At 39.5% G+C, this 13,772-nt stretch overlaps 2 protein-coding genes across 9 annotated transcripts in view; one reads left to right on the top strand and one right to left on the bottom strand.

The window, feature by feature from the left end:
* Positions 1-13,772, top strand: part of EVC (EvC ciliary complex subunit 1) — a 72,625-nt gene that overhangs the window by 51,321 nt on the left and 7,532 nt on the right. For 4 of the 7 annotated variants that reach the window (XM_054065125.1, XM_054065127.1, XM_054065121.1 and 1 more), the window contains one exon: positions 317-394. In XM_054065125.1, the coding sequence (XP_053921100.1) occupies positions 317-394 (78 nt within the window). Of the gene's footprint in view, positions 1-316; positions 395-1,312; positions 1,568-1,668; positions 6,345-12,295; positions 12,333-13,772 lie in introns of those variants that run through there. The other 3 variants (XM_054065123.1, XM_054065124.1, XM_054065126.1) reach the window with 3 other exon arrangements.
* The window catches only part of CRMP1 (collapsin response mediator protein 1), a 50,299-nt gene continuing 43,023 nt past the window's right edge, over positions 6,497-13,772 (bottom strand). For both annotated transcript variants that reach the window (XM_009564682.2, XM_054065128.1), the window contains exons 11-14: positions 13,290-13,460; positions 11,888-12,067; positions 9,257-9,422; positions 6,497-7,504 (exon numbers count right to left, since the gene is read on the bottom strand). In XM_009564682.2, the coding sequence (XP_009562977.2) occupies positions 7,413-7,504; positions 9,257-9,422; positions 11,888-12,067; positions 13,290-13,460 (609 nt within the window). In that variant the 3' untranslated portion in view covers positions 6,497-7,412. The remainder of the gene's footprint in view (positions 7,505-9,256; positions 9,423-11,887; positions 12,068-13,289; positions 13,461-13,772) is intronic.

Genomic DNA, 13,772 nt, shown 5'->3' with positions numbered 1-13,772 from the left:
GAGTGACCTCAGCCTGAGACTGACTTCAGGAGATGGCTCCTTTCCCTGATGGCATCAACCCTTTTCACACACTCCTTTCCCACAACCAACAAGGGATACGTATGTAGGGAACAGGGATCCAACAAAGGAACGTTTATCTTTATGCAACTTTGTTTTGGCAGCCTCAACAGGGGCAGCTGAAACCAGCAGTGCAGAAGTTATGATTATATAGCAAGCACCTTTCTTCTGTTATCAAAATTGATTTAGTTTTAGACAGAATTGTAGCGTTTGAAAACCTTTACAATTTTGTTTTATTTTTCTTGTGTATTTCTTTCAGAGGGAATTTACAGGGTCTCCATGAAGGGGAGACTGAGCCAAGGAAAAACTCAAAGATGCTAAAAAAAAGAGGCAACAGGTAATAAAAACATTTATATGAGGTATCTGAACACATAATATCAAAGCATTCTTGGGGAGTCGCAGCAGCTATAAATACTTACTAAGCTGCTTTACTGAGAAACAGTGAACATCATCAATTCTAACCAAGAAATCTTCTTTGGCTACAGACCCAGCTTCCTTTAGCTGTTAATAAAACATTCCCACATGGTTTTAGTAAAGGGAACAAGACTTTAATGTAAGGTCTGCAGGATTGCTTGGGGAATGTGGAGAACAGATCCACACTAAGCTGATTACCCAAGTCAATGTGTGACAGTAAGGTTTCATACAGTAGTGATGGACCGCGTGCTTTTGAGCCCTAAATGTGGTAGATCAATTCGTAATATTTTTGAATTGCTGTTTTGGACTAACAAAAATAGATAGAAATGTATAGAATATGTAAATAGACCAAGTCGTATTGGTACATCTAAAGATTATGTTTAGTCTCTCTTTTCTTATATTTTAGTGTTACCATGGCTATGTATGTCTTTGTTACATTTATACAAATGTTTTTATAAACATATTCCTCTGTGTTTGTCTTGGATCTCAAATTATTATTTTTTGGAAGAATGGGAGAAAAACAGTTTACTGTTTCATTTTTTATACTTCAGTGTCTAGTCTTCCTTAAGTACACTCCTTTGTTTCCAACATACTTTGTTATGCACATTAACATTTCTTACGGGAATTCTTCTTGTTATGCAAAACAGCTAGGTCTTACTGGCTGTACAGAGCACCTGTGTTGTGCAATAAATTGCCCCACTTAAGCAAACTTACAGCTTTCATGAAATGAAAATTTTCTGGGTTTTTTTAAATTTTTTTTTAAAAAAAATTAAATTTTAAATTGGTTTTAAATTTTTTAATTTTTAAATTTTTTTTTAAAATTGGTTATACTTTTTTCTAGCTAACAGGCTGTCCTTCAGCACATGATGGAAAATACTGCATCAGCTGTGCAGTTTGCCTCAGCTAAAAGTGTCTTTGCTGGGCATGTTACAATTGTTGAAGGGCCAATTTTCACCTCGATCATTGGTAAAATACTTACTTTTCTAAATTGTGGCACTAAAAGCATTTGGTTCTGGTATGTCAGCAATTGTCTCGAGGATCTCTCTGCCTTCCTGATCTGGACATTTTAGTTGCTGCTTGTTGGGCTTTTTTTTTTTTTTTTTTTTTAAAATGATGCAGCCTTTCAACATCTTAATTCTGTATAGAGAGCAAGAAGGAAACTTTTACTATTAGAGTTGTTAATGTTTTAAACCACAGCAATGGCTCCCGTTAGAGTTTGGATGCAATGTAATCACCGAGCGGGGTCTCACATCACCCGAGCGACATCTCCCTTTGGCTCCTGAGGCTGAGCAGCACTGAAATGGCTTTTCTTCTCCCTTGGAAAGCATGGAAAGGTTCAGATTATCCCAAAAGCAGGGCAGCAGTGCCCTCTCCTGGTCAGCTAGGGGGTATTCTCACAGTTACTCCAGTTAAACACTTCGAATTTTATGCTGTTTTAACCGCAGTGACAGTATCTGGATCCTAATGCTGAAAGTCTCCTTCCAGTCTCCCTTACCATATCATTTCATAGTCATTACAGAGTGCTTTTGTTTTTTCTTTTCTGCCTCTGGCCCCTCAGTTCACTTTAAATCCAAGTGATTGCTAATTTCAAAGCCAACGCAGAACAGTACTGTGAGAAATGCTCACGAGTCAAATAGGTAAACTGAGGCACACATCTTGTGAAGCAACGTTAGTTATTTATTAATTCATGATTCCAGTCATGGGAGCAGCTCGTAACAGGAAGAAAAGTGCTCAATCTTTGTCAAAAAAACCCACAGTCTTTATACTGTTCATGTCAAAGGAAGACCACCCTCTCCCAAAGCTTGCAACCTATCCTAAAGCTATTATAAGGCTGTTACTAGACTGATTTTTACATATTAAATTTCTTACCCAATCTGTTGTTTATAAGTCCATTCTTAAGCATATCCTATATTGTATTGTACCAGAAGGGTAACAGATGATATTTCTTATCTGTTTTTTTCTACAAACTACTTGTTCAGCCATTTCTTAGTGAAAAACAGTTTATGTAATCATATTTTGCATATTTTATCTGTTATAAATTCAATTCAGCGAAGCCCTCCATTTTAATGCTTAAACTTCCATTTTGTAAAAACACAAGTAGCCGCACTCTCACAATACTGAACACAAGAATTTTTGGGGGATGCTGTGAAGTACTTTATCACCAGCTGAACAGGCACAACATTGCAACAGTCACAGATTTTGGCACAGGAGTTGCAATTAGTCATCAGAAAGAAAAGATTCTTGCCATGAAATGGTCAAGTCACTGGAACAGGTAGTTCAGAGATGAGAATATATGTTCTTAGAGAGTTTCAACACTCAGTTGCACAAGATCCTGATCAGCCTGATTTTTAAGTTAGCCCTGCTTTAAGCAGAAGGCTGGGCTTAGGTGATACGTCTTCCAACCTAAATCTGTCCATGATTCTAATACTCCTTCTTGCTGATCTGTTACTGAAATGTTCAATGTGTGTGTGTTGTCTCTCCCACCACCCTCGCCTCTTACACCTTCCGTGTGTTATAAGGGATGGTAGAAATTCCTTGTGAGCCAGGGATTGTGCCTAGAGAGTCCCTGGGAGATTTTGGCAGCTGAAAGCAGTCTCTAGCACAGTGGAGGTCAGCTAGGGAGTAAAAAGAGGATACCTAGGTGTCAACCATAGCTCAAAACACTTGCTTTATACTATTAATCTATAAAGCACTCTTTCTGTAGTTTATTCAGGAGAGGCTCACAAGAAGCTTTGATCGTGCTTTACATGATCTTTATTACACATCAAAAATACTTGCAGAAATATAGGGGGAAAGTGCCGTGCTCTTTTTCTCCTATTTTTAACACCAAGTCTAACAGCCATTGCAACTGTTCATGATTGTGTTCAACCTCATTCGCAGCTTTATGACAAGGTTGTAGCTCAAACAAATTCTAGGCATGGTGTTAAGAGTTGTTTTGAAATAATCAAAATAGCCCATCTCAGTGGTGTCTGCTGTAGAAAAATGTGAAAAGCTTTGTCATGCAGAAGTCTTGCTGAAAGGCAGCGTGGACCACACTGAAGAGGTGTGCAACTTAAAAGAAGTGTACTTGGGACCTTCAGGCTGGTGCCAGCTCCTGTGCAATATAGGCAGTTTTGATTCCTGATGTAAACAAGCACTCCTAATTATGTCACACGTAGTGGTCCTTTTGTCCAGCCTGTGCGCAGTGTAAGCCAATATCAGGGCAAGCACAAGGTTCACACTTTCACCCACTCCATCATGTTGGTTGCAGCAGCCTTTGGGAGGCATTCAGGCATCTTTACATACAACAGCTTTTTCAGTTGTGTTTCTTCAAGCTAAACAAATACTTCTTCTATGTGTTCAGCAGAAAGTATAAAGGGATTAGCACACAAGTGCCCAGCTTGGCCCGTGCTGTCTGGGACCTGCCTCTGCACTGGGAGGGTCCTGGTCTCAGCACCCTCACAGCTGTGGCCACTGATGCACTGCAGAGCATCAGAGAGGGGACAAGATTCTGGACCCTGACAGCTGAAGACTTTTAGAAAGAAGTAGTAGTCACTGATGTACTTGCAAGTTGGTTTACTTGCAGTTGTTTGGAAGCTGCTGCTAAACATAAAGCTTTTTAAGTCGTGTATGACTATGTGACTATACATTTTCAGTCTTGCATGTCCGTCTTGCTGTGCTAGAAAAAATTAAGAGACTCTGCAGTTGGTGAGGGGGTGGGGAAAGCAGGGCTGACATGCCAAGACCTAACTACTTTACCCATATCACTGGGTTCATTTTCAAATAAACAACTCTTAAGAGCCATTTTTACGTCATTAGGACTGTATCGGGAATTACAAGGTCATAGCCCTGCTGCAAATTTTCAGAAGCTTGAAAATTCAAAAAGCATGAAAGCTTTGCATTGCTTTCTTCTTGTAGATGAGGTAAGAGCAGCTCCTCAGCCACAAGTTCACAAATTGGACATCTCCCAGCATGTTGCTCTTACAAGAAGTAAACTCAAGTATAGTTTCCTATTCTGTAGGTGTATTCAGGATTGCCAGCTAGTCCACATTTTGTTTACGCTTACTGTTTCATTTTTTAAAGGACAGGTTAGTGATGTAGGTGTAGGGGTGTTGCTGTGAAATAGGCCTCCAGGTGGTCAAAACAGCACCACTAACCTTGCTTGGTTCAGCCCCACTGCGAGCATGGCATAGCATGATCCAACTTTCCAATGGTGTATTACAACAACCGTCCAAGTGAGGCATCCTTCATCTCACCTGGTGACCATGCAGTACCTGTGCTCCAAAACAGTGCTGCTTAAATCACATCCAGGTAGTATTGCATGTCCAGAGTAGAGAGACTCAGGCACAGGACAGGATCCACAGGCTGTCCTTCAGCAGCAGCACAGGAGCAGCAGTCTGGTTGTGGGAGCTTATACACATCATAGGTGCAGTAGCCAGGTGCTTTAGGTTAGGATATTGTTTAGCATATAGCAAAAGCGGAAGCTGTCAATGCCAGCTGCATGATCCCATCTGTCACCTCAGGCATGAATAGCTTTGTAGAGGGAGTAAACTTACTTTGAGGGGAGTACCCATTGCTACTTGCAAAAACATATGCAAGAAAACCATTAAGGAAACTGTAACAAGCAATTAAAAAATTTTCACATTGTGTCAAATTTACTGCATAGTTTCACAAACCATCTTTATATTGTCCAAGCTAGATGGTCAGAACTGTTGCTGGCTCTGTCAACACTCAGATCGAATGGATTGGAATAGGACAGTAGAGATGGAGAGCGCATTTCAGGATGGCCTTTCCTGCTAGGTTGTTAGTTACTCCAGGGCAGGTTGTCCTCTGGCTTTTTTTCCTGCTAGCAGTATTTTATTTCATGTAAAAAGCATGAACTACCAAGTGAACAAGGAAGCGTAAGTATAAGGACACTCTACAGGCAATAGGAAACAAATTTGAATCCTTAGCTGGAGTTGTTCATGAAAAGCTTTATTTTTCTCTTATTTGGGGAGCAATCAATTCACTTCAGGCTGAACTGCAGTGCTTCTTTACTGGTTCAGATCAAAGGCAAAGCAAAAGCTGGCTATTCAGACCAGGTCTGCTGCCAGCTTTTCAGACCAAGCTGATCAGAATGGAGTTTCCCAGGATAGCGATTCCTTTTCCAGGCAAGCTGGAGGTAATGGCATACTGGCTTCAGAATAAGATGACAGACTTCAGGTAGGCTACTTTCCAAAACTTTTATGTCCTACGTGACCTAACATACCCCACATGCCCTGGGCCAAGAAGACATCTGATTACTCCGAGGAAAGGATGAACAGGTGCTAAATGGTCAGGCATCACAACTACATAAAACCATTCCACTGGCACCATGCTGCTACGAGACTTTTCCTGGTGCAGCTTTGTAGTGTGGACAAAGGTAAAGTGGCACAAGGCCATGGGGAGGCATTTCGCAGTGTGCTTAATTTTGTAGCACCCCACCCTCCAGCACAGCCCGTACCTCCCACAACATCTTCAACACAATCAGAGAAGTAAAAAGCAATAGAGAAGGTTTCTTTACATAGTTTGTGAGAGCCAGAAAGACAAGGAGAAAGCATTTCTTTCACAGAAAGGAAAGATTCAGGTCCACTTTCCTCACTTTACCTGCAGAGTCTTGATCCTGAACACTGCTGTAGTTCAGTCAGCAGAGAAATTAGCTTAGGTCAAAGCAGAGCACTGAATACTGGTCCTGTACTAGAAAAGCTCATGGCACTCAATTACAATTTCAAGCAAATCAGATGCAGACCTGAAGGTATTCAGAGAAAGCCAATTTATGTCTTAATTGCAAAAACTAAGGCAGCTGCAATGTCAATACTAAGCACATACTTACTGTTATCTCTATTTAATTAAGACTGATGATGGCATGCATATGCAGACATGTATACATTTAAAACCCCTTGTGATGTAAGGAGGTTCCTTCTTCCACATGATGTTGACCTACAAGACAGTTTCTCTTGAGTTTCTCCATTCTAAAGTTTTAATCATTGAGCAACAGCACTGGAAAGCAGAGGAAGACGCATACCCATCAATTAATTTCCTTTATTTCACAAGCTCTGAATTCAGAAATTGAACCACAACTAGGTAGATCTTGATACGGTAGAGTAAGTAAAAATGCATGTGATTACAAAGGAAAAACTTTGTACAAAAAACTTTAAAAATCCGACGGCAACTTGGATTATCTGTAAGTACCAAAAATCTCATGCAGAAGGAGAGCACTACTGCCCAGGTGGAGAAATCCCTGCAGGGGTGGCAATGGCATTGGTATGGATAAACTATGGCTCTGTCTAAAATGGAAACAAGGACACAGACTTGGAACATACTGAGTGGGAACAGACAGGTGCTACAAAGACCTTTTGTCATTACATGTCCCGATGATTTTCTGTGTCAGAGAAGTGCTGCTTGGGTTTATAATAAATTAAAGATGAAACAGAAGCTGCCTATACTACTCTACTGCATACTTTCTTGATGGCCATTTTCTTCCTTCATAAGTGTTTTTGGTTTGTTTCTCAAATACGGACATTAATCTTGGCATTGTGTCTAGTCAATTCTTGGCAACGTGTTCTAAAGGGACTCACTCACAGAATGCAACTTGCATAAATAACTCAGTAACATGCATTAACTACTCTAATAACAGCGAAAGGGTGCAAAGGAACCATCATTCAGTTACGAGACAAAGCTAAAACCTGTAGTCACTAAAGGGGCAATGGAAGCACCATGCTTTAAGGTGACTATGGCATGAAAGCACAATTGTGAGGCAAGTAGTTCCAAGCAAACATACCACACTATTATCACCTCTTCCTATACAAAAAAAAAGAAAGACATTTCAGTTTTTATTTCCATTAGTACCAAATAAAACTGTGGGTTCAATAACACAAATATTGAAGGGAACGGACATTATTCCCTTGAACCTTCATCCTTGTGTTTCTGTCCATGAGCATTTTTCAGCCAAGACTGGTAATATTAGAGCGACCACCAGGAGGTGCAACGATGCGGTGGCCAGTACGGCGTGGGTTATTGTCATCTATCTGAGCTCCTGCAACAACAGAAAAATCAGGAAACAAAGCGATGAAGTGGGAAAAAACCCATCAGCTATGAAAAGGAAAAAAGTATCAGTGGTGAGATTTTACCTGGCTTATTCCATCTATGTGCCCCTCATGTCACCATCAAATGGTTTATTTTGAGACAGATCCCTGACTTAAGTGCTAAACAGACCTTCGTGGCCCATTTCTGTGCCTAGTTCAATTTGTCTTCAATGAGAAGTAAAGAATTAAATGTTTAGGATCAGATTGATGCTTACCCTACATGGGGAATTGTTCTCCACTGATTTGAAGAAGATCCCATGCAGGCATGACAGCCTACATAGACTGGGTTCCCCTTCACATGATCAGACCCTGACAGAAAATATTACTGTTTAAACTACTAAATAACCCAAATCCATGTATGAGCATAGTGGACTTTTCAAAGCTGCCTCATTGATTTAGAATAACTCTCCCTACTGAGTCCAGGATTAAAACAAATGTTAGTGATCACAAATCATGAGGAAAAAAGCATTGAGCTGATGTAAACTCACACCCACTTCAAACTGCCATTTTAAAACATTGAAAGGTTAAGCATAAGGTCACAGCAAGCTTTCTGCCAGTCCAAATACTGTTTGACCACATTCCACTTCTTAAAAGCAACGTAAGACTACCATAAAAGCACAGGATCATTTTAAGTGTTATCGTAGTCTCTGGTTCTGCTTTATTTCATAAGAACACAGTAATATGCGTTTGCCTGATTTGGATCAAATTTCTACCGTACACAAGATACCTTGGTAGTACCCGGATCCAGCAATGGACTGTGAAACCACAGCTTCAGCTTATTGATTATTATTACTATTATTAGAGGTCAAATTTCTAAGCATATTTTTTGCTTTACATAGCTTTATGTATGCGCATGTGCTCACTACGGCCCTAGATGTATGAGCAAAAATATACTTCAACTCACTAGGAGCATTTTTAAAATATTTTCTATCCTTGAGCAGAATTCTTTCCAGAAGTTTCATTTAGTTTTTAAAGACACGAGCTATCTGGAAAACTCTGCCATCAGTTCCCACAGGGGAGAAAATCCAGTGACTTTCATAGCATCATAAGGAGCCACTTATTTACCAACTGGGCTGTAGACTTTTGAAGAATAAAGATTTGACACACTTGTCTTCCGATGATGAGAATTATTTCCAGCAATCCCAAAGGATGATTTTCCAGTCTATTTCTTATGTACCATGGAAAATATTTTGAGCACCAAGAGCAAAGAGGACAAGCAATACTCTAATCTGCATATGAATAGCTTCTGCACATGGTTTGCCAACCATGGGCAAGGGCAGTTGAGGTTTACATGCCCAGCAGTTTCTGCTCTTGCAGCAAGAAAGAAATCCGAGTTATCCAAGCGATGGGGGTTGCACCAGACCCAAGTCCCACCAGCTGTACATACCACCAAGGGGCCTCAGTCACATCAACCAGAGACCTCAGCTAACTGTAATAATAGGTAAATAATATTACAAGATGGTATGCAGAGAAAAATTTTAGACAGCAACTTTTTAAATATTTGGCAATTTGTAAAATATTCCTAGAGAATGATTGTATGAAAACATATGTATACACATACATACATTTATGTAAATATATGCGTGTATGTGCATATATGTAATCCTTTCATATTGATTAAGGAAGTAATTAGAATTGAAATTTATCACCAATAAACCATACTCGTGGCTTTAAAACATTTCTGATGAGTCAGGCTGACTTACCTGATAAGCTAAAATTGGATTGATGGAGGTTTCTGATTGGTGGGGGCTGGTTTTTGGCAGGGGAGGATTTAGTTGAGGGTGCAGGAGTTGCATATTTTGGCGTAGCGGGGATTTCATACACAGGCCCATCATACATTCCTCTGGAGACTCCTTGCAATCCTCCCACCTAGATCAAGAGGAGAATAACGCAGACACTGATTAATAGTCCCTAATGATACTCCTGCCTATATGCAGAGATCACTGAGCACAGAGCTATATTCTGCATTACCTCAATTAAAAACATGCCTATCTCTCATCAAATCTACCACCTGCTTTATATGTAAAGAAAATTATAAAGCTTCCTCCCTCTATTTTTATAAATAGAAAAATTATAAGAGGCTTCCTTTACAGTCAATGGGGAGAAATGCAATTCAAAAGAAGAACAGATCTGACCTAAGATTTTTTTTTTTTTATTAAGATAGTCACTATCACCTCTTCTCTCTCCATTCACGGCATTCAAGTGAATTCTTGAACACTTAGGTTTTTGCAAGACCGATACCCACTATACTGATTGCAGCAATTTCACTCCTACCTGCATTTTCTCTTCTCCTCCCCTTAAGATCTCTCATTATCTTCATCAGAACTTATTGAAAACTGCTGGCAATTTTAAAATTAAAATTTCAAAAGTTTCCACTTTTTGTCATCAACTAGAAAAATAACTATATGTTAGACTGTGGCATGGGAGCTGTCTTTCAGTATTTGTCAATAAATTATCTTTTACTTGAGCTCTCATTTCAAGTTTGAGGTCCCTAGATTTTATCCCTGTACAGCTCCTTGAGGGAATATGAGAAAAGACAATCAAAACAGCCTCATTGACCTTGAAATCACAGGAATCTAGGAAATAATATTTTTTAAAAACACTACCGATTTTCAGGAAGAGTCTGAAGCCACTGCATTGCAGAATCCAAAGCTCATCAAAGAGATCAGAAAAAATGTGGCTTAAAAGATTAGTGCTTCAGAGCCATTTCCCCAACGGGTTAACAGTAAATACTGTATGGGAAGGTCACTATTCACAGGGGTTTGATCCAGCTCTTACAGAAATCAATGCGTTTTCCTTGCCTTTGGTGACAGGGTTATCAATCTCAAAAGCCACTGTCTCACAGTCTGAGCCTAGACTAATGCACAGAAAGGAGCAGGTGCTGATCACAGCAATGAATCTCTCTTCCAGGGACCCACGAATGCAGTAGTTTATAGTGCTATCCCTGCTCCAGGGATAAATTTATACTGCTATCCTGTGATTTACAGCTTTGCAGCCCCTTGTTTCACATGTTTTTTCTATATTCATTTGTTATACACTGACATATTCATATGGTGGCTGATATATTTCCAATTGATGGAATTTGACAGTGGGAAAAGGAATGCAGATATGAACCTGCTCTCCCTTCCTCTTGGTAGGCAGCAGAGGGAGCTGCAAGAGCAAAAAAAACTTTTCTTGGTCAGACCTTATCTAAAATCAAAGGTCCCTCTCAAAATCCAGGCCAGCTTTCAAGACGCAGGTTACTCAGCCCGGTTACTTTTCTGCAAACTACTGATGTAAGACACTACACTCTGAGAGCTGTTTTTAAGGTGTTGTTTTCAGTATTTAAATGACATAATCACTAACTTACATGGCAGTCCCATACACTAAACCCTTGAGAGGGGAGTGTGAAGAAAGGTCCCATGTCATTGAAGTGGATAATGTAAAAAAAAGTGCAATATTGATCGGTATTTTGCAAAACTTTTGCAGGTGCATTTCATTTTTACAGTGCTTTTTCTTGTTAGAAGTGCAGACCTTTTGTATCCCAAAGCTTGACAGAATTTGTTTAACAAATGATGAAAGATAAAAACTATCAACCTGCTCGTAGAGTTTCAGATGGATCCTCATAGGCTATGAGATATGCTTGGTTGAAGAAAATATGAGTTTTAGTCAATTCGTGTTGTCATCTGTTCTCACACAGTGACTTTCTTGCTCAGTGACAAGAAGCGATTTCCAAATAACCCCAAACTAGTGCGAAGCCAATTGGTTTTCAACAGAGCACTTATATAATTCAAAACCAGAAGTGACCCAGGCTTAATCCTAGTCATTTCCCAAGCTTTTTTTTTTAAAAGACAAGAGAAAAGTTTTCTGAGCTGTGAGTGCTGCTAATATTCAGCTCAGCAAATGCACCAACAACAGCTCAGAGATGCCAAATATAATGAGTATCTATGGCTTACATGCTTTTTCTTCTCTGCAGTTAAGTACGCAAAACTCAGTAGTAATTTCAAATTCTGTTTTTCTTCTGGGCAACCCTCCTCCCAAAGAAGCTTAATCTTTTTTTCTGTATTTTAACTAAATCTATCACTATTCCACCTCCCTTTAAAAGCCTGCACAGCTGGACATAAGGCAGTTATGCCCAACTGGCAATTATATGCTCTACCCACTGATGCCCACAGTGCTAATTAAGTTACAAAAGTTCACACTTCAAAGGAACCAATTTTCTGATCATTTTTTGAACAAAGCACATTTGGTCCAAATGATATAGACTCATGTTAGCAAAATAATAATAAAAAATGTGCTACTGTATTTCCAAGAGGGTATGTCTAGAAAGAAGATTAAATAATATCTGATATTACCTTATTCCTGATTTTGATGCGCTGGTAAAGATATTCAGGGAAAGGTTTACGAGGGATGAAGCGGCCCATTCCCTTATTTACATGCAGATTTCCATCTTCAAACACAATCTTCCCTTGGCTTATGACAACAAGTGGGGCACCATGGCACTCCATTCCTTCAAAGATGTTGTACTCAACAGCCTGAGGATCAACCAACATAATCCCTGCAGGTTTAGTACCAGATCGCTTACAGTTGGTGACTTGTAATCTGTATCTGTAGCCAGTTTTACACAACTGCCATTAAGAAGTATATAAAACCATTTTGTTTGAAACAGTAATGCATTTCAATATTAAATTATTTTAAAGAATCTCTCTGATCAGACTTTCCCGGATCACCGTTTTCCTTTCCATTTCTCTCTTTCCATCAAGGCTTTATCTCATTTGGTTTTGAAGACTTTCCATATTAATCCAGAGCGTCTAAAATATGATAACCTTAATAAGAAGGAACATTGACTCAGCTGCTGGATACCCAGAGGACATAGTCCCACCATGCATCTGCTCTGACTTTGTAAGGGAATTTCAGAGGGACCAGCACACATATTTCTGTCTGAAAAAGCCCAGAAAGGACCACGAAAGCCTGAATCCAAATGCGAATGACTGTCAACAGGCAGGTGATTTATTACTTTCTTGAAAACACAGACAGATCCCAAGACAGAGAAATAGAAGCCGAATCACCTAAACTTATTATTTAAAGTTTTCTAAAGGGTTTTGCCCTTTTAATATAAACGACGACTGATTTCCAGTAAAACTGGAAGAATTCCCCGATATAAGAGACCAACGCACTGAACATAAGGTAACAACTTTGAGATAGGCAACACATAAGATAAAACCTGTCACAGTCAAAACTGAAGCAACTGTGAGTCACCAGTACTTGGCACTAAGGGCATAAAAGTACGCGGCAAAGCTTTGGAATTCAATAGCAAAACCCAGCCGTGAAGCTGATCAGAGCTGTATTAACAAAATATTTAATCATCTCTCATGGTTCAGAATATTGTTGATTTAATCATGCAATTTACAAAAAGTGCTTTTTAGGTATGTGAGTAAAAGTGAGCTGATTTTAAATTTATCATCACAGCTTTACTAACCCCACCTGCAGAGCTGCAGATTCACACCTGTTTACAGACCTGCCACGAGCATGCAAAAAACCACTGCAATGGTGTATGCAGAGAAAAAATAAATCCTTCCTGATCCCAGTGATTCCAATGCAAGATTTCAATACTTTCATCTCCTGAAACATTTAGCCATTTCAGAACAGGAGTAGGCAGTTACCCCCATGCATTTGCTGTTCACATGAATTAGATCAACAGTTGAAAAGCAACAGTGACATTTCTTTTTCTCTTGGTAGTTTTTTGTTTCTCCTTACCGATTTATGGCTTTTAGCTGTTATGGTCTTCACCTTATCAGGGTCCCAAATAACAACATCAGCATCTGATCCTACAGCAATCCGGCCTTTTCTTGGATACAGATTAAAGATTTTGGCAGCATTGGTGCTGGTGACAGCTACAAACTGGCTCTCGTCCATCTTGCCCGTGGCCTAAAAACAATATGACTTGAGCAAAACGCACTTGTAGAATGGGGTTTTATTATTCAGAGTACTGACATGTTGGGAAGATATTGGAAAGCATGTAGTTCATATATTTGGTGATGCCAGAAGAAACAGAACTTTTATCAAGTAGGACTTTATAAAAGGCACATTACTTGGGAGTTTCAAATAAATGAATGTGTTACTCCTGGCATTTCAAAGAGCAGCCAATGATCCTTAATGGAGACGACAGCATCAAGTTGCTCAGTTATCTAAGGTCCCTTTCTCTTCACACTGATGCCCAGGTGTTTTTTGTTGCTAGTA

This window comes from Cuculus canorus, chromosome 4, assembly GCF_017976375.1.
Source record: "Cuculus canorus isolate bCucCan1 chromosome 4, bCucCan1.pri, whole genome shotgun sequence".
Taxonomy (NCBI): Eukaryota; Metazoa; Chordata; class Aves; order Cuculiformes; family Cuculidae; genus Cuculus; species Cuculus canorus.
The sequence above is the reverse complement of the archived record's forward strand: the minus strand, read 5'-3'. Positions and strand labels throughout refer to the sequence as shown.